General features: G+C 38.6%; 1 protein-coding gene across 5 annotated transcripts in view; it reads right to left on the bottom strand.

Annotated features, from left to right (window-relative positions):
* HELZ (helicase with zinc finger) overlaps positions 1-20,818 on the bottom strand; it is a 158,380-nt gene that overhangs the window by 66,613 nt on the left and 70,949 nt on the right. For 4 of the 5 annotated variants that reach the window (XM_077780271.1, XM_077780274.1, XM_077780272.1 and 1 more), the window contains 7 exons: positions 19,684-19,814; positions 14,049-14,228; positions 13,444-13,548; positions 6,813-6,991; positions 3,562-3,680; positions 2,353-2,498; positions 978-1,125 (listed from right to left, as the gene is read on the bottom strand). In XM_077780271.1, the coding sequence (XP_077636397.1) occupies positions 978-1,125; positions 2,353-2,498; positions 3,562-3,680; positions 6,813-6,991; positions 13,444-13,548; positions 14,049-14,228; positions 19,684-19,814 (1,008 nt within the window). The remainder of the gene's footprint in view (positions 1-977; positions 1,126-2,352; positions 2,499-3,561; positions 3,681-6,812; positions 6,992-13,443; positions 13,549-14,048; positions 14,229-19,683; positions 19,815-20,818) is intronic. The other variant, XM_077780276.1, reaches the window with a different exon arrangement.

The raw sequence follows: 20,818 nt of genomic DNA, 5'->3' as shown, positions 1-20,818 counted from the left end.
AAACAAAAAAAAAAAAATAAAAAAAAAAAAAAAAAAAAAAAAAAGAATCGGATGCTTAACTGACTGAACCACCCAGCCACCCCCAAAATCATGACTTACTGGAAGGTCACCTGGGTGGCTCAGTCGGTTGAGTGTCTGACTCTTGATTTCAGCTCAAGTCATGATCCCAGAATTATGGGATTGAGCCCCAAGTCAGGCTTTGCGCTGACAGCACAGAGCCTGCTTTGTTTGGATTCTCTGTCTCCCTTTTTCTCTGTCCTTCCCCAGCTCAAGCTCTCTCTCTCTCTCAAAAATAAACAATCTCTCTCTCTCTCTCTCTGTGCCTTTCTCCCCTGCTTGCACTCACTCTCTCTAAAATTAAAAAATAAAAAATAATGATGACTCATCTGAGTAAGTACTATGAAATATAATCATAGTCTATTTTAGATGGCTAATAATTACATGAAGATAGCACTGACTTTTCTTTTAAACGAAAAAATATAGTTTGTATTTTGCCATAAGAAATGTAAATCAAAGGGCGCCTGGCTGGCTCAGTTGGCGGGGTATGTGAATCTCAATCTCTGGCTTGCGAGTTTGAGCCCCACACTGGGTGTAGAGATTACTTAAAAATAAAATCTTGGAAAGAAGAAATGTAAATCAAAGGGCGCCTGGCTGGCTCAGTTGGCGGGGTATGTGAATCTCAATCTCTGGCTTGCGAGTTTGAGCCCCACACTGGGTGTAGAGATTACTTAAAAATAAAATCTTGGAAAGAAGAAATGTAAATCAAATGTAATCAAAATGTAAATCAAAGTTTTTGTGTCCCACAGGGAGACAAATCATTAACAAATCAATGTTATACAGAAAGAATAAATATCACATACTATTTTCATGCAAGTAACACACAGTAAGATGTCAACCCAGAATCTTAAATGAACGCTCAACAAGAACAAACTTTGTGACTGCGAAAATGTTAACAATACGCAAAAGAACTCCGGTACCTCTGCATTATTATAAAAAGCTGTGCTATTTTTTTCTTGTACATCTTCCCCTCGTGCTGTAAAGAAAGTTAGTGGGTAGAAATCCTTGTGTGCTGGCTGCTTTCCACTGGCCATCAGTTTGCCTTCATAGAAGAGCTCAGAGGTGTAACTGCAAAAAAGGACCAAAATAAATAAAAAAATAGATAGTGATTTATCATCAAAATTAACTTCCCCCATAAGAAAAAAATTACCAGTCAATTCTAATAATTTTGCTTTAGGTCCATAATTAATTTAACACTTATGAGGGCAAGATTTTCTCCAAAAGTAACCACAGCAATAACAACAGGGTAGGCTCCTGGGATATGGTTGCTAAATGAACTGATCTGACAAGGCATGAAGTCAGAATACAGAAAGAAAAGGAAGAAATGACAGCAGTTCAATACTAGATGGAAATCTTGCTCGATGAGGAAATTGCAAGCTAGTTTATTTTCTTGGTTAATACATATTTCTACTTATAGGGTTCATTTAATTACACATGCAAACACGAAGATACACAGACACTGAAACACACAGAATTAAAGGACATTCAAGTTTTCAAATGTACAATGAATACTTTTTCCTACTGAAGGATCCAAGTACTTGATTTATTACTGACTGCAGAAAATGACTGGCAACAATAAAAAGAGAATCACATTTTGAGGTACTGATAAAAGATCTAGTTACATCTAAATTTACTTTTATATCTATCCTACTGTTTTCAGGGAATCCTAAAAATGGTTTTCACTGACTAATAGAACTCTACTCAATTCTATTAAACTTTAAAAAACGAAGTTTTGGGAGGGGTTAGTGACTGGAAAGGAGCACAAAGGGGCTTTCCAGATATTCTGTTTCTCGATCTGGATGCTGGTTACATGGGTATGTTCAGTTTGTGACTGTTCACTGGGCTGTCACGTACGGTATTTTTAGTTTTACAGATGCATACTATACTTGATAGAAACTTTAAAAACTTTATTACTTTCATGGTTTTTCCTTCCTTCCTTCCTACAACAGAGTCCTTGTATAACACAACCAGACATAAAAGCAAACCTGTACGTGTTCTGTCAGTGTATCTGTTTATTACATGATGTGGTTTTACATATATATTACATATTTAGTCACAGAAAAATATCACAGCTGGTAGAACCTAAAGTTCTGATTTCCAGGACTGCCCTACTTTGTGAAAAACAACAGCGGACTTTTGAGGTATTCTGTTACAGGAATAAAATTTAACATAATTTGCAGCACTAGGGGCACCATCTAACTGTGCTGGGAAGCCTGTCCCTAGTAACAGTGGCCCTGTGAGCTCTCCCCCGCCATACCCGGGGAGGGTGGTACAGAAGGAGCAGTTCACACCTACTTGATGATAGCTTCATGGGAGCGGTAATTCTCACATAGGAGGATCCTACACGGAAACTCGGCAGGGTAATGCTCATAGAGTCGATCAAGTAATGAAACATGAAGGTTTCTCTCCCTGGCAAACTCGCTGTAAACAAAAGGACTGAGCTGTAACAGACAAACATACAGAGAAAATTTAACTAAATACACAAGTAGTATTTTTATAACCTACTTATAAAAAGTCCGTTATGCTGAAACTTCTGATGTACTAAATCTCAACACACTGAATGCTGGCATAAGCAGAATCAAAAATATTTTCTCTCAACAATTTTACTACTTACTATAAAGAACTTGGCTAAAATTTCTAACTTTTCACTTCATTCTATCAACAGTAGCAGAGAGTTAACAAAGGGCTCCTCCAACATAATAAGAAACAGCTATTACTTCAAGGACTTCAGGGGTGCAACCCACTGCATCACTGGGGAGAGTCAATCAGTTACTTCACTATAATTGATCAGCTACTTAAAATGGTGAGCTGGAAGGATAGACAGCCTATGGCTAAAAGATTTTTAATAATTAGTGAAATAACAATTATCTCATTAAGTATAAGGAACCATTCTTGATCATCCCTCTGGCCGCTAAAGAACAACATTAAACTACTTTTGGCAAAGAAACAAACACAGAATTTCTTTCCCAGATGTCTTCACAGCTACAACACTAAACTGGTTCAATTTCAACTGTGGCAGAAGAGAAAGAACTTCCATCTGCAACTTTGTAAAACAAATACTAAAAGTGTACTTCTCTTTCACATATAGGTATTACAAAACATAAAATCAGACACATTCTTTGAGATTTGGGCTATTACTTTGAATTAAGTATACTTTGTTCCCTATGATGGCGAAAAAAAAATCAACACTCTGTGAAAACAAATGTTAGGGATAAGAACTGGGGAAGTGTAGGAAGGATCATTAAAGTTTATTTTATAAAGAAAAGAATCAAATATGCACACTATAGAAAACTGAACTTCAAATTAAAAACATGAAAATTATAAGCACTGATAGACTCATCCATTCCACTCTATATAAAAAAAAAAGGAAAAAATAACCAGTGGAATGAAGTACTTAAACTGTCATGCATGGCACAATCTCATGGGATGTTTTAGAAAACAGAATATTAAACATGAAATTATAACTGGAAGTTCCTTCGGTCCGAGGACTCGGAGGACACGCACCTGCATGTGGTCACCAGCCAAGACAATCCGCGTGCTCTTAGTTGCTAATGCTAGAGGCATGATGGTTTCACACTCCATGGCCTGGGCAGCCTCATCTAACAGAATGTGTGTAAAGAACCCTACAAAGTACAGTATAAACACAGTAAAGCAGATTACAGCAGCAATAAAGGCAGCAGTAGTTCTGTTCTTTTCTGCTAAGGAAAGAGTTCAGTGTGCTGATTTCGGAGGTAGGGGTACATTTAAGCCAATCCTCAATTTAGAAAGTCGTCAATTTAAATCATTATTTAAAGAACAGAGATGACAAGAAATAACTACTTTACCCGATAACAGATATGAAATGGTATCTGATGCTAAGGGCCCCAAGATTAACAGCTGGCGGAGTATGTATAAAAAAAGATGTTTAAAAGTACAAGACAGCAGCTTTTCACCAAAAAGGAGGACCAGCAACTAAACACTGACAGTCCTCTATTTATGTGGTAAAACACTGAAACCAAAACAATGGTATTTTACGAGTAATTCTAGCTTTACCATGCATATTAAACGTTAAAATAAAGAAAATCATACCTCAAATCCAATGTAAGGGGAAAAAATTATAATCTAACCTTTACTGAAACAAAGGGGAGGGGGTACTGATTAGCAGATTCACTAACTTGATTATTTAGAGTTCTGTTCATGTGTTTGTGCATGTGGATAGATAAGGCAGAGATATAACTGTTTGGTCTAAGAGCTACCCTGGCTGGTGGGGGAAGGGGGGGAATCATCAGTATGCAAAAAGTGAAAGGTGAGGGGCGCCTGGGTGGCTTAGTCGGTTAAGCGTCTGACTTTCACTTGGGTCATGATCTCGCGGTTCATGGGTTCGAGCCCCGCGTCAGGCTCTGTGCTGACTGCCGGCTCAGAGCCTGGAGCCTGTTTCAGTCTGTGACTCCCTCTCTCTCTGACCGTCCCCTGCTCATGCTGTATCTGTCTCTCTCTCTGTCTCTCTCCTAGAAATAAATAAAACATTAAAAAAAAAAAAGTGAAAGGTGAATGTCAAAAACATCATGTTTCCTAAAGTCCCCCAGATGCAAACCCTACAGTAGGAGGCATCCCACATCTTGACCGCTGCTACCACTCACACTGGGGCACAGGATTCTGCGTACAGAAAGGATGAGAAAGTCCTGTTGCCTCCAAGGGGGGAAAGAGGCAAAAAATCTCAGGGTCTCAATGTGGAGAAGAAACAAGCTCTGCCTTACTGTCAACCCACCGAGGGAGGAAGAAGGGGCCTTCTTTGTACTAGCAGAGCAAAGAAACAAAAGGGTTTCTAAACAAAATGAGAAGTTATAAAACTCTCTGAATTAATTAGCTAGCTGCCTGTGAGGAAGGCCCAAGAACCTAACCTCTACTTCTATGTATAGCAGCAAGTTCCAAACCACCTTTTATGCAACTTTCTAATGCAACTTGGTTTTAGGTTGGGAACTTTCTAAATCGTACTGACTGGCAGTAATGACCACCCTTATCATCCATTCATATAAACAGCTACAGTTGATAGTAAACGGATCAATAACTGTTGTCTATTTCCTGACAGTGGCCTAAACATGAGACAGGCATGTGTGTTTTTCTCCCTGTTAAGGAGACTTTGTGCTTTTTGTCCTACAAAACTAATCGCTTGAAAACTACTGCTTTCATTAGATAACATTTTAATTAAACAGAGGTAGGCTTGAATCAGCAACTGGATAAATCATGAAACTGTTATAGCTGTTGCTTAAAGCTGGTAAAGGTAACTTGAATCGAATCAAACTGATGTAGCCTGAGCCTTTGTTTCCTTATCTATAAAGAACCCTCCCTCCACAGGGCTGATCAGAGAATGAAATGAAATCAAGTATAAACAACATCCAGAACAAAGCACTTAGTCAACTTGTAAGTGTTCTTCTATATGCTTGCTCTTCAAAGCCATCCTTAACTTTCTCACAAAACTCTACTGCTTCGGAGGTTTGGGCATTTCATCTAAGCGGCACACAGGCAGAGTAGAACCATAAAGTAATGAGACTGATTGTTAAATAAACATACCAAAATTTACATTTCAAATAAGTGTTGTTCCATTCAAAGAAGTCAGTTGGGAGGAAATAGAACTCATTCCAATGATGCAGTCACTTTTCAAAACATTTTTGAAACTCTGCTTTTGTAACTGCCCTCACCAGCCAGCTATGAGCTGCGTGCACAAGAAAATAAGTCTCATTACATGAGAGGCACGTCTCTCTCTCTCTCTCTCTTTTTATTTTTTTAACCCTAATGGTATTGCTCAGTTTAATCACCTACCTTATTTACCAGACATGTCTCAGAAAGATTTTGAAGGTTTTCTAAAATTAAATCTACCTCAAAAAAAGACAAAAAGTTTGGCCACCATTCATTCATTTCAGATAAACAGCGGTTTATCAAGGGCCTCCAGGTGTCTATACCTGGGCCAGGTGCCAGGAATTCAAGGTGAAGAGAACAGTATCTACCTTCTAGGGACTCAAAGGTTCAAAAGAACCTGTCACTGGCTCTGAAAGCAATTCCAAAAGGAGAGAGCAAAAAAAGTGTTGAGCAATGTCAACCATTATAATATGGCAGTAATAAATGAATTCGTCCAAAGCAAACACCTTTAAAGTGGTACCACTTTTTGATGGTTAAGTTCTGCCATATGTATCAGAAATACTTGTCATTTTACATCTGTACTTCATATAATATTAGCTTGATTTTACAAATTCCTGTACTTCAATATAATAATCTTAATAGTATGTCTGAAAAAAAACTACCATGATTGCTGTCTCTACACTATATAACATGAAAGTATTTAAAAAAAAAAAAACTTGAGAAAATTATAAAAAGCATCACTATCCAAATACGAATTTTTCACTCGGACTGACAGTATGTAAATGCCATCTGATAAGAGAACAAATAAAATAGTAGTCACTCAAATGTCTAAACTAGGGGTTGACTTTTTTTCCCCTCCTTTGAAAAGGGCCAAACAGTATATATTCTAGGTTTTGTTGGCCATTCGATCCCTGTTTCATCTACTCAATTCAGCTGCTGCGGCACACAGGCACCCATACGTAGTACATAGGTAAATAAATGGGCATGGCTGCATTCCATCCAATAAAACTTTATTTACAAAAAACAGACAACAGGCCAGATTTGGCCCACAGGCTATAATTTGCCAACCCCTGGTCTAAACTGAATGCAGAGGCCCTGTGCATTCAGGGACACCCTATCTGTGTCTTGAGTCAGCATACCAGGTTCAAGGTCCAACTGACAGAGGTACTGGGAAGTATTCAATGTAACAACCACCACTCGGTGTTTAAGAATATCTTCCTTCTGTGGCATCTGAAAGGTGGAATGTGCGCTTGAGATCAAACAGTACTGATGCACAACTGGGTGGACAGTCTTTACCCAGCGATTTCTGAAATATACCCTATAAAAGAAGACAATATTTCCTATTTATATTTATTAACATCTTACCAGCATTATTTAAAAAAAATGACATTATTATGTTAAGACTACAGTATCTGGAAATCCATAAATAAATCTGGTAACCATTAACACTCTACTGAATTAAAATTTAACAGACAACTGTGACTTTGCCCTACCAAAAAAGGATTCAAGCAGAAAGCATATGTACTATCATAAAATAAGTATCTAGTAAGTTCAGATTAATCTTACAACAGAGTGACACACAGTTTCATAAACACTACAGTTTTTAAAATTCAAAACATTCCGTTTGGGAATTACTTTTTTCTAAAATATTCTTATAAAAATATACTTAACTCATACTCTAATTATGAATGCTAACAAAAAATAGTGAACCGCAAAAAAAAAAAAATAGTGAACTGCACACCTACAACAAGAACTTAAAAGTTATCCGCATTTTACTTCAGAATATATCTTACACCTATATGTATACAGACCTATATCTAAAGTTTTAAAGAGGATTTATGTAAAGGAGATTTAAAAATAAATTTAAATTATAGACAAACAGAAAATCTTAGGAAAGAGCATCTTGGGGTGCCTGGGTTGGTTAAGTGTCTGAATCTTGATTTCAGCGCAGGTCATGATCTCATGGTTCATGAGTTCCAAACATCAGCCTCTGTGCTGACAGCATGAGGCCTGCTTGGGAACCTCTCTCCCTCTCTCTACCCTTCCCCCTTGCCTTCAATCAAAATTAATAAAACATTAAAAACGGGAGAGTATGTCTTCCACTAATTGCAAAAGAAAAATATTAAGAGGTCTCACGCAATAGAGTACTAAAATGGTATAGAATCAAGTCATCCATCCACCCACCCACTCTCCCACCACCCATCTCTAACCCACTCACATGTAACAAATGTGAAACATATTGGGTGTCTAGCATGCTGCAAGCACAGAGGCAAATCACATGATTTGCAAGCTTTCATAAAAGCTTTGATTTACTCTGATTGTAATGGAAAGCCATCAGAGAGTGCTGACAGGGCAGTAACATGATCTGACTTCTGCTGTTAAAGGACCTGTTGCTCTGCACAGAATATATAGTTTGGGGAACTAGGGGGAGGAGGCCAGACAGTGGTGTGCTCACAAACCAGCTTGGAGGGTGGCGGTGGAGCTGATGTGAAGTGCTTGCTGATGTGGTATAAAATCTATTATCATGGCCAATTTCAAGCTACCAATATGATGTCACTGAACATGAACTTGGAAAGACATGTACACGATTGGCTCTCACACTCCACTGCAAGCTGGCTGCCATACGCCACTGACTGGAACGGAGGCAGGGGCGGGGGGAGAATCAGGGAGACCCGACAGGAAGCTGTTACAATGGTCTGGAGAAGAAACGAGGCGAGCGTGGGCCACAGTGACAATAAGTGAAGATGTGAAAATGGCTGGATTCACTAAGCACTTGGAAGGCGATGCCGACAGGACGTTCCGGTGAACCAGACGTGCAATTTAAAAGACAGCATGATTCTGTGCCTTCGAAACTGGATGAATGACTGTGGTGTTTACAAAGATGGTGAAAGTTGAGGAACAGATTTGAAGTGGGAACTGAGAATGTGGCTTGTGGTTTTGGACAAATGCAGTAGCGGACAGCCATGTGGGGCTGTCCACGAAGCAGGGGGATACAGACATCTGAAGTTCAGAAGAATATCTGGGACAAGACTTATACAATTGGGATAATAGTTCAACCTTGGGACCACATGAGATCCACTAGAGAGAAAATGTAGCTAAAACAGAAACTAGTTGGAAAAATTACTGACGGGGAAAGTTGAGAGCTACAGCAAAGGAAACCGGCAAGAAACAGTCAAAGAAGTAGGAAAGAACTCAAGAGAGTGTGGGGTCCGATCACAGGATATAAACGTCCATGTCACTAAAGCTTCTGGATGCTCTCCAGGCCCGTCACGGGACTTGATGTGTTAGCAGCAGCCAGCTCCGGGTTCCTTCCCTCCCTGCAGCACTCCCCTCCTGCAGCTTCAGGACTCAACCCTTCCTTGCCTTCCTTCTTCCTCCCCACGTGAGGGCTCCTCCAGGCTTAGTTTTCACACACCCCTCTTATTGGCCTCTGCTGTCTCCCTGACCATCTCAGGCCAGTGGTTTCGATCACCACCAATAAATACTCTAATGACTCACATTTTTCTCTCTGCAGCCACAACCTCCTCTCTGAGCTCCAGGATCCTATGCAACTTTTTATTTAACACTTGTTTCCTTTAGGATATTTCAAAGGCAGCTCAAATGTGATAGGCACAAATCCTAATCTCATGATCCTCTAAAAGGTGTTCTTACCCTTTACGAAACACTTAGAACTGGTTATTGCTCTTAAGCAAAGCAAAGCCAAGCCAAGCCAAGCCAAAAAAAAAAAAAGGTATTTAATAAATATTCTTAAGGATAAATTGTAAGAGAAAAGTAAAGAAATATATTTTGGGATGCCTGAGGGGCTCAGTTGGTTGAGCATCTGATTCTTGATTTTGGATTAGCTCATGATCCCACACTGAGCTTCACGCTGAGCATGGAGCCTGCCTAAGATTCTTTCTCCCTCCCTCTCTCTCTCTCTGTCCGTCTCCCCTGCTCATGTGCGTGCTCTCTCTCTCTCTCTAAAAGAAAAAAAATGTATTTTAAAAACATTACTCTGGGGGCACCTGAGGAGTTCAGTCAGTTAAGCATCCAACACTTGGTTTCCGCTCAGGTCATCATCTCACAGTTTGTAGGTTCAAGCCCCACATCGGGCTCTACACTGACAGTGCAGAACTTGCTAGGATTCTCTCTCTGCCTCTCCCCAACACACATGCATTCTCTCTTTCAAAATAAATAAATAAACTTAAACAACAACAGCAACAACACATTACATGGACAGGAAGGACTATAAACTAGGTAAGAGTAACCAGTATCACTTCTAAAAGATGCAAAAATGTTAAACAACATATTTAGGTTTTCATTAAAAAAGTTTAATCAGATCAACAAAGCAGAATTTACTTTTAAATATATGAAAAATCTCATTTTACAAATTATCTAAAAAATCATTTACAAATTATGATTCCATTAATATTAACTAAAATGTGGTTTTAAACATATAAATTACTATAGCTAAACTCCAAAATGTTATTAGTATTTATTTCTGTGTGGTGAAATTATAATTTTTATTTTCTTCCTTATTTTTCTAGATTTTCCATACTTTCCATGGTAAAATTGGAAAAACATTTTTTTCAAATTATTCGTCAATACTAATGCCAAGTACCACTTCTCCCTCAAAGAAAAAATAAAAATTCAAGTTCTAAGTCTCACTACTGACTTTTTGTTTGCAATTACCTTGGAAAGCCACCTCAAGGTGAAGCTAGCAAAGAGACAAAGTTTGATCATTAGGCCTATATTTCCTTAAAAGCACAATATTCTAGTGCTGACTTCAAAACAATTTAAACATTTTCTCAATACTTTCCTTCTGTGCAACAGTTAAGGTGGACACTGTCTACAGAATTATTTAAAATACACCAACAGGGGCACCTGGGTGGCTCAATTGGTTAAGCATCCGACTCTCGGTTTCAGCTTAGGTCATGATCTCACGATTTGTGAGCTCGAGGCCCGGATCAAGCTCCATGCTGACAGTGCAGCACCTGATGGCGATTCTCTCTCTCTCTCCACCCCTCACCTGCTAGCGTGCACTCTCTCTCTCCTTCTCTCTCAAAATAACTAAACAAACTTTTAAAAAAATATACCCAATATTTTTCAAAACTAGAGAATACTGACAAATGAAACGTTCCAGCTCACAGCATATGATATATGACACCAATTAAGTAATTTACAGATTCCTAGAAACAAACCCTCCACAGATCCCACATGAATTACGTGGAGTAGGAGACTGGTAATACATAATCTTAATTCACTGAAATTTTATTCATATATTGAATTCACATGCAATAAACAACCCACCAAAATGTTATTACTCAAGACGCTACAGAATCACAAAGACCTGATCCCAGAATAAAAGCTATTACTTTGAAGATCTATATAAAACAACAAGTACTTCTATTTGCCCAAAAAGCAATAAATACACACTCTCCACAGAGGACCTCGAGCTACTAAGTAACCTGCCAGGACTGGATACTGATCATCAGAACCACACTCAGACCCCGTGTTTCCCTCTCTCTTCCACCTTAAAGTCTGCTGATTCCAATGAAGCGAGAAGTAAAAACCAAAACAAAACGTAATCTAAAATGGTTTCTAAAACCTCCATCCCCAAATATTTTAAGCTCAACCCCTGGCATGGAATATTTAATTTTATACATTTCAACCGTTAAGTGTGTATACTTAAACATACTTAATGTAATAAACTATTTAATGTTTATGATGTTTATTTCCACACTTTACAGAATTTACCAGAGTCCACTCTAGACTACAGGGTGCAGAAGACAAACTCTAACAAGACAGTGACAGCACATCTTCAAAGTCACACACGGACACTTAGTGCTCCCTTCTGTTCCTTCCCCTGCATCGTGGGACAAGTCAGATAAAGCTAAGCTCCCGGAGTGCTCGGCCCCGCTCGCACCCTCTCCCATCACCCAAACCCTTCATGTTTGAGGTCTATCAGGATAACTGTAAATTAATCTGAGTTAGTGGAATAAAAGATGGTACTAATAAACTTTAATTAACTCAATGCATTATCCTCCTAGGAAATCCATTTACAAGTTAACACCTTTCCCAAAGAGAAAAACTATGGTAAAAATGTAGGGCCACAAAAAGAAGATATTAGGAGAGTCAAGCCTTTTCTTATTTTAAGCCATTTACTAAACAAAATAACTTGAAATTTATAATTAGATATTTTTCAAGCTTTTTGACTGAACCACTCTTGAGATGTGTGGAGAGGGAGGTCTCCTGCTAGAGGCCGCTCTCTGTATTTGGACCACTACAACTATACACAGCTCCGACTGAAACAACTTCGTATCCCACATATTTCAATGCACTGTATGCTGGATTATAGCCTCCAGAACATTACTTTGCATAAGAAAAGCTAAATATAATGCTAGTCATATGGTGGATTTCAATGTGTCTCAACAACAGCTCTTCTGCCCCAAATATCAAATGACCTATCCTAGGTCAATCAAGACTTGAGGGGGCTTTACTCCACTGTCCCCAAGCCAAGTGCACCATGACAATTGAGGTTGTTATTGTCCCTAGGTAACACATACACATACAAACATAAACACACACCAACAATAAAAGCAAACCAAACACCTCCATTAAAGTAAGGACCCTCAGGGCAAAACTGCTACTCACTACTGAGTTTTTACTTATGACTTAAAAAAGATTAGAATCTCAAACACAATAGGTATTGATGAACTTATCCACTGATAAATACCACATTTTCTTTCATAGTGATTGTATGTATGTGGTGTTTTCTTACTAAATACAACTAGATTCTACTGAATTATTTCTGCTCTAATTTATCTTCCAGAGTTAAAGTATGGCATAAAAACATGTGTTAGCAGGCCACACCACTTTTTTCTCTTTTGTTCTTTTTTATGCAATTGTAAAACCATTCAAATGGCTTTGGCTGTACTTATTAAGAATTAAATAGCATAATCTCGTTTTTCCATGCCTGGACTCAACTAGAAATAAAAAAAAGTTAGTGGATTATGATTCAAAAGTGTGGTTAGAAATTAACGGATAAACAATAATCATATTCAAACAACACAGGGCATGACATATTAGTCTGTAAAATGGCAAAACTAAACATTAATTCATATAACAATGAAAGCAAATGGTGTAATAAACAACCATTTAATGATTCTTTATTGTTTTCTGAAGAAAAGGATTTGATCCCCCACAATCTGTGTTTAAGTACATTTCATATCCATACACACTCAAGAGGACCTTTCCATATCAACGTAAACTCTTCTTCTACACTTTGATTCTTACATGATAGCAAAAAAGTTGTAAATACCAGTCAATTACATTTTGTTGCAGAGATCATTTCAGTATTTCATGCTTCTCTCACGTGTCATATCTATGAAATTACCTGCATGATCACAGTCAAAATCTTACGTCTGCTGCATGACCACTCTGCCACGCAAACTCTGCTAGAATTTTAATTAAATTTGATTTAAACAAATCATAGTCATATTATTTCATCATAGTAGCTTTGAGAGGTACACATCAAAATCTGCTCAACATCTTTACATATGAAACTTAAAAAAGGATGTCTTTCTCTTTGTTTAATGTTTAAGAAATGAACGGTCAGAGATTTTTAAATTTTTCCTTAATTTTAAACGGCTTCTTCAAAAGGCGGAACCTCCAAATGCCAATACACAGTTCACAATTTTGTATTCTCGAAGTTAACTAAAAATATACAGACACCTTTTCTTAAGAATAACAAAATATGATACAGATACGTAATAAGCCTTAAAAAAATACCTGAGAGGTCTTGCCTGGGGGTTGCCTGCTTCTACATATGGATGTAAATAATCCTTTATGTAGAGATCAGCAGCACTATTAGAATGGGTGCAAATGAGAATCCTGCTGAAATAAACGGTGCAAATAAAAAGAATGATAAAACACAAAGCTATTCAAGCAGTAGAATACCAAACAGAAGCAGCGGTCATCTTAATCCTACACATTCCCCTCCGCCTACTCGATCTTCTCTACACATCATTCAGTGATGTTTTCAGGAAACTGTACTACTCTTCAAGCTGTCAAGGATATTGGTTCCCCCAAATCATTTTTTAAATCTATCATACAAACTGGTTTTTATATGCCCAACTCTTGTGGCTCTGACATATATCACAACTCCTTAGCAGTCTTGGAGTTTTGATGGCTATTTAAAAGCTATCATTCTCTACAGTGCCAATTTTTTGAAAACCACAGTATATTTTCAAAGAATTCAAATTTTAGTCCTTTGGGGTTTTGGTGTGGGTCTTTATTTTCCAAGCTGAATTAAAATCTTCTCAGCTGTGCATTCACAACAAGAAAAGAGGGCGTGCCCTCCTAATGAAATGGGAGCACACATACCACCATCTCACCTCGTCTCCTGCTGCTGGAGAATGTGCTTGACGGCCTGAGCTAGAGTGAACGTTTTGCCTGTCCCATAGGGTCCAATGATGAGGACAGGAGGCAGCTGGATTGAAAGAGGAGTTGTAATGGCCAGAACAGCCTCTTTCTGTTTTGCATTTAGCCGGGGATCCAATTGTTCGTCCCACTGTCTATAGAAAATAAAAATTTATTTTAAACACATGCATCTTGTACACATGCATCATATTAATAAAAAGAAGACAAGAGAATGCTGAATTTTATTGAACCATTAAAAATAATGAAGAAAGAGGGGCGCTTGGGGGGCTCAGTTGGTGAAGTGTCTGACTCCAACTATGGTCATGATCTCACAGTCCATGAGTTTGAGCCTGCATCGGGCTCTGTGCTGACGGATCGGAGCCTGCTACAGACTCGTGTGTGTGTGTGTGTGTGTGTGTGTGTGTGTGTCTCTCTCTCTCTCTCTCTCTCTCTATCGGGCTCTGTGCTGACGGATCGGAGCCTGCTACAGACTCGTGTGTGTGTGTGTGTGTGTGTGTGTGTCTCTCTCTCTCTCTCTCTCTCTCTCTCTCTCTCTCTGCCCCTCCCCTGGAGCCTGCTGAGGACTCAGTGTGGACTCAGTGTGTCTGTGTGCGTGTGCATGTGTGTGTCTGTCTGTGCCCCTTCCCTGGACCTGCTGTGGACTCAGTGTGTGTGTGTGTGTGTGTGTGTGTGTGTGTGTGTGTCTGTATGTATGTGTGTCTCTCTGCCCCTCCCCCACTCATTCTCTGTCTCTCTCAGCCTCTCAAAAATAAACATTGAAAAAAATTTTTTAAATACTGAAGAAACAGAGTGTCTATAACAACAAATGCTTATTCTAAAACTTCTTTTCAGAAAACTACCCAACAGAGTTGGCCCAGGCTGTTGATCAAAACTCACTTTAATTACTTTGTCCTATTACAAGTGCAGAAAGATTTTGATAACTAAAGAAAGCACACAGGTCTAGCTGCTGCCATGTCTATAAATAGTAATGGCAGTGGCTCAAAACTGTAATTTCCCTGTTACATAAAGTTCTCTGAAAAGGTTTCTGGTAATAAAGAAGTATTAGTTTCTTTGCATTAGCAAGTTGCAAAATAGAAAAAGGGAGATGACTGAATTTTCAAATTCTAGTTCACTGAAAGATCTCTTCAGTGAAGTTTAAAACAAGAGGCAAAGAAAAAACTTGTATGTCCCTGGTCAAGAGATACTCAAGTTTCACAAAGTTCTGAATTCAGAAAATAGCAGTTTTTTTTAAAAGACACCAAAAGCCAAACAATATGAATTGTTCTCTCATATTTTCCCACATAATATATGTCTGTCCTATTTTTCAGGGTTGACAACACCTGTCACGGTAGCGCAAATGGCTGCTGTAATGAGATCTATCTTATGAGCGTCCCTTCTATGACTTGGCGAAGTTTCGAAGATTTAAATGGACAGCAGATGCTGAAAGGGATCAAACCAAGTAGAGAATCAACTGCATTCTTTCTCACAACTACAATTAAAATACTAAATATTGCAACAACTATGGGAAAAATGTTAGGGATGTGAGCCAAAATAGGATGGGCATGTAAAGAGACTCTTAGAAAATTTACAACATAAGTGCCTACAGAATAATCCTGCAACAGGAGAACATGGTTTAGAGACAAATTCCTCCTCCTCGAGGCTATACTCTACTCAAATCAGAAGCTGGTTATTCATGGAAAACCTTAATACTTTCTTTTAAAAAATTATAAAATTATAACTGATGCTATATATATTGGGACAGACAACTTCAAACAAATGGTCTCCTAAGAAATGTAAAACCTTAGAAAACAAACGTTGACTATATAAACACATCGTTATTTATTTTCCTGGAATTAAAATTTTTTAAGTAAAAAACAAAAGAACTTTGACCAGTGGTACTAGTTTTCCTGGAAACCACCCACTAAAGCTCAAGCTTTTTTACTCCAAAGACTCTCTCATCATTAAACAGCTTAGTTACTCATAATTCTGCCGGAACATAGCGATGTTCCGTTTTCTGTAAAGAGGAAATTTAGGCGATCACTAAGTCCAGGTCTAATATAGAGACAGAACTGTGGAATGGTTACCCCAAACCACCCATGGCATCTCCTCTGCCTTCCTCTACTGCTGAGCCTAGACAGCAAGGACACTCCACTCCTCAGCCTTGTCTGCTAGAGATTCAATTCCGCTCAATGAGATACAGGAAGAGGCACCTCAGAAGGGCTTCTCTACTCAATAAAACACAAAGGAAGCCTCATTAGAAGAAAGCCCTTTTTACTCCTCTGCCTTCCTCCTTCCCCTGGCTGGAATGAGCTCATGGTAAGTAAAACTGCAGCTGCCATCTTATAATCAAGAGTTAACAGACATCAAGAAGAAACCCAACATGCTCCATGGTGAGAGGAGGGGAGATCTGGGTCCTTGGTGGTACCGCAGAGCCCTCCCAAGTCCTAGATCACCCACCTCTGGGCTTCTATCTCTACGTGTTTAAACCACAGTTAGTTCAGTAAACTGTTACTCGCATTCATACCTGACCCCAATGGCTCCTTTATCTATACAGGAAAATAATGACATGCGCATCAGATGGTCATTCTAACATGGAATGAGATAATATATGCAAGCTGTTTAGGGAAATAATTGAGCAATAACTGCTCAATTAACATTAGATTCTATTAATACTTTTACTGAGGAATTCAGAGACATGAGATATTACTAGACTAATACACACTTTCAAAAACAAAAATTTTAAGGGGCGCCTGGGTGGCTCAGTCGGTTACATGTCCAGCTTCAGCTCAGGTCATGATCTCACGCTTTGTGGGTTCGAGCCCCGCGTCAGGCTCTGTGGTAACAGCTAGCTCAGAGCCTGGAGCTTGTCTTCGGATTTTGTGTCTCCCTCTCTCGCTGACCTTTCCCTGCTCACGCTGTCTCTGTCGCTCTCTCTCAATAATAAAGACATTAAAAAAAATGTTTGTAAAAAACAAAAATTTTAAAAACACCATCCAGTCCTTTAAATTTGGTGACTTCAATGAACTTATAAATGAGACAAACAGGTTTAAAAAAAAAGTATAAATCTAAGAGATTAATGACAGATTTATGGATACACAGACTATGGATACAGTTCTAGAATATAATTCTTCTGTATTTTATATATATAAAATATATATATACATATATGTAGCCTATCCTACTCATCAATTGCTTTAGTGTAAACAAATGCTTCAGGATAGATCAGAAGCCTCAATGTTGGTCCCCTCTATAGTTTCTCGTCATGAATGAGGAAGGCCAATGATACAACAAGTTGTCTTTATTATACCACCTGCTCAATAAAGGGAAGAGGGCTTACAATACACATGCCAGTTATTTCTGATTTTCACAGTCTAAAGCAAGGCAGTCTCTTCAAGCTTATTCTGAATAAAATTATTTAATCCCTGAACCAAATTAATTCAAAGTCCTTTTTCCCCTGGTCTAATGTACTGTTATATTTATTTCACAGACCACATGCTCAAGAATAATTTTTCAACTTCNAGTCCTTTTTCCCCTGGTCTAATGTACTGTTATTTTAACTTCACAGACCACATGCTCAAGAATAATTTTTCAACTTCATTTAGCTATATTCCACCTTATCCCAGAAAAGATTTTACATGGCTAATGGCTTCTGATATGTTCCTACACTCAGACACCTTTTAGTTACTATTTAAATCACAGTGGTATGAGGGGGTCGCNTCGCACACTCTATCTCTCTCTCTAAAATAAAAATTAGGAAAAAGAATAGTTTAGAGGGTAAGTTCTGTGTTATGTAAATTTTACAATTTTGTTTTATTTGTATGAAATTAAGCTTAGGGCCAATTAAACAAACTTCAAGGTGATTCAATACAACTAGAACATGGGGGTTTCTAGGGAGAAAAGAGCTATCAAACAGAAAAAAAAGAAAAAAAGAAAAAAAAAGAAATCTGAAGCTACCACTGGAAAGCCCTGTCAATGGACCCACATGCTAAGGGGTTGGTGTTCAGCTGCTCAGACTATCAACATATCAAGGAGATGCCGTCAGAGATTTGTAAGCAGTGAAATGAAATGATTATTTTAGCGAACTACCTGGGAGAAATACGTGGGCTGGACGGAGACGCAGACCGCAGGACGGAAGCCGACGAGAAGGCTACTGACATAGTCCAGCTCTAAACTACACACTGGCTGTAAGAACGGACGGAGGGGGAAAGGGTAGAGAGAAGATGGATCAAACGGGATCTGAGAAGTCTGGATTTTTACAATTAGTAGATCACCGATTACTTTCAGGAGAGCGAGGAAGTGGAAAACAGAGATCACAAGATAAGTATAGAAGAAAAGCAGAAATACATAAACTACTCCTGCTTGAGAATTTTGGCAGTAAAAAGAAGAACGGGAAAGGACAGTAAAGGTAAGCAAAACAAGGGAGAAATAACTTGATTTTTGTGTTGTGAGGCATAGTGTGCTTTATTCTGTTTTTTAGAATCGAAAGAAATGGAACGTGAGGGGAAGAGATATATGCCACTCCTAGGCCCGGCTCATAAAACTGTCCCACACGATCCTCTGGGCTCATTCGTGCCCTGCCTGTCAGCTGGATGTCAACAGCAGGGTGAGGCCTTGGAAACCATTTACCGAAGGTACCAGGGCCCCCGTCAGTGATGGAGCAGGCCCGCCCAGGCACGACTGGGTGGACGTGAGTGGTAAATACAGACACTTCTATTGTGGACAGCCACAGAGATTAAAAAAAACAGAAAAGGGAAAAGAAGGTGGAAGGAGTAGGGTATCTGCAGGGACCAGGAGGACAGGGACGCCGAGAAAGATGCAGTCACACAGCTGTCACTGTTCGTCTGGAAACAAACTAGAAGTATCGGTACAAAGGTGTTTACGAAGGGGCACCTGGGTAGCTCAGCTGGTTAAGCATTCAACTCTCAGTTTCGGCTTAGGTCGTGATCTCAGGGTTTGTGAACCTGAGCCCTCCGTCAGGCTCTGCGCTGATGGTGCGGAGTCTTCTTGGGATTCTCCGTCTCTCTCTACCCCTGCAGAACGATTCTCTCTCTCTCCCTCTCTCTCTACTCCTTCAGCACTCTCTCGTGCGCTCTCTCTCAAAATAAATAAATAAACTTAAAAACAAAAAAGATACTTATGACGATTCACCAAAATGAATTTAAGCAGAAAAATATTTATACAACCATTAACCTGAAAGCAGTCTCAGAAATATTATCTTCTATGATACTTCCTCAATTTTCTTAAATCATAAAAATGTCTTCTATATTCAAAAATCATTTTAAATTAACTGTTTGAACCACTTTTTAAAAGGTTCTAATTTTCCCATTCAGCTTCTACTCAGAAATATTCCTGAACTGCTTGGCATTCTATCAAATTAAGGTTATTGAGACACAACAATAGAACTCATTTAGACACTGAGAAAAAGTGAAGAAAATACATGACCATCCTCAAGTGTTTCCTTCTAAGGGCTCTTTTACTCTCCTTTCTCAACTAACACATAGCTGCTGGAGATTTTACCAAATTCTCTCAAAAAACTGTATTGACATTAGTTGGTACAGACATTCAACGTAAGATTAACATAACTTCCTTTAATGAAGCATCTCCATTTACCTGTTGGGACTCCAAGGTATGGTTGGAGTCATAGTGATGTCTGGAAATAAAACCCCATTGTCCTTGATCCTGTCTAGAGCATAATGCATTTCACAGAGGGGTAATCGATTTAATTGAAACTGAAGTTCAACCTGAAACAGAAAATAAAATTAAAAAAAAAAACACACAACATAAACAAACAAACAAGAACCATTAACACAAACATCAACGCTTGCACCTTGCTAGAAAGCTTTGTGGAGATAACCTTTAAGGGAAGCCAAGTTTAGAAATTCTTTTAAGTGTAATCAGATTTTAATAAGAATTATTATGACTAATATTTGCTTTGTTTACTTAGTGTTAGGTATTATAATATGCACTTTACATAAATGATCTTTTAGTACTACCAATGATGTATATATCATTATTAACATCAGTTTACATATAAAGAAAGTGAAGTGGTTGTGAATTAATATCTAATTAAAGGTTATCTGATTCCACCATGTTCCTATTAATATACTTGATAAAATCAGTAGACCATATGTGAAACATCAGGCATAGGACACTGTATTAATTTACTACAAATAGTAACATTCACCAAATTTTATGTTTTAAAAGAAAGAAAGAAAATTTTAAAAAAGAGGGGAGCTGGGGTGCCTGGGTGGCTTAGTCGGTTAAGCATCCAACTTTTGCTTAGGTCATGATCTCGAGGTTCGTGGGTTCGAGCCCCGCGTCAGGCTCTGTGCTGACTGCCAGCTCAGAGCCTGGAGCCTGTTTCAGTCTGTGACTCCTTCTCTCTCTGACCCTCCCCTGCTCACGCTGTCTCTCTCTCTCTCTCTCTCTCTCCAGTTAAAAAAAAAAAAAAAAAGAGGGGAGCCTTGGTGGCTTAGGCGGTTAAGCATCGGACTCTTGATCTCAGCTCAGATCCTGAGGTCAAAATCTTGAGTTCAAGCCCCATGTTGGGCTCCACATTAGGCATGGAGCCTACTTAAATTTAAAAAAAAAAAAAAATGAATGAATGAAGATTAACTTTCTAGTTAAATAGGGCAGAGTGAACACACAGTTCACCTAAAAAACCATACAAAGAGAACACGAGCAGAAACAACCTCAAATGAGAACTGTCCCTGGATGTGGCTTAGTTTCCTTCATCTGTTCTTCT

Source organism: Crocuta crocuta, unplaced genomic scaffold, assembly GCF_008692635.1.
Source record: "Crocuta crocuta isolate KB4526 unplaced genomic scaffold, BGI_CrCroc_1.0 scaffold288, whole genome shotgun sequence".
Lineage (NCBI taxonomy): Eukaryota > Metazoa > Chordata > Mammalia > Carnivora > Hyaenidae > Crocuta > Crocuta crocuta.
This window is presented reverse-complemented; position numbering and strand designations above follow the sequence as displayed.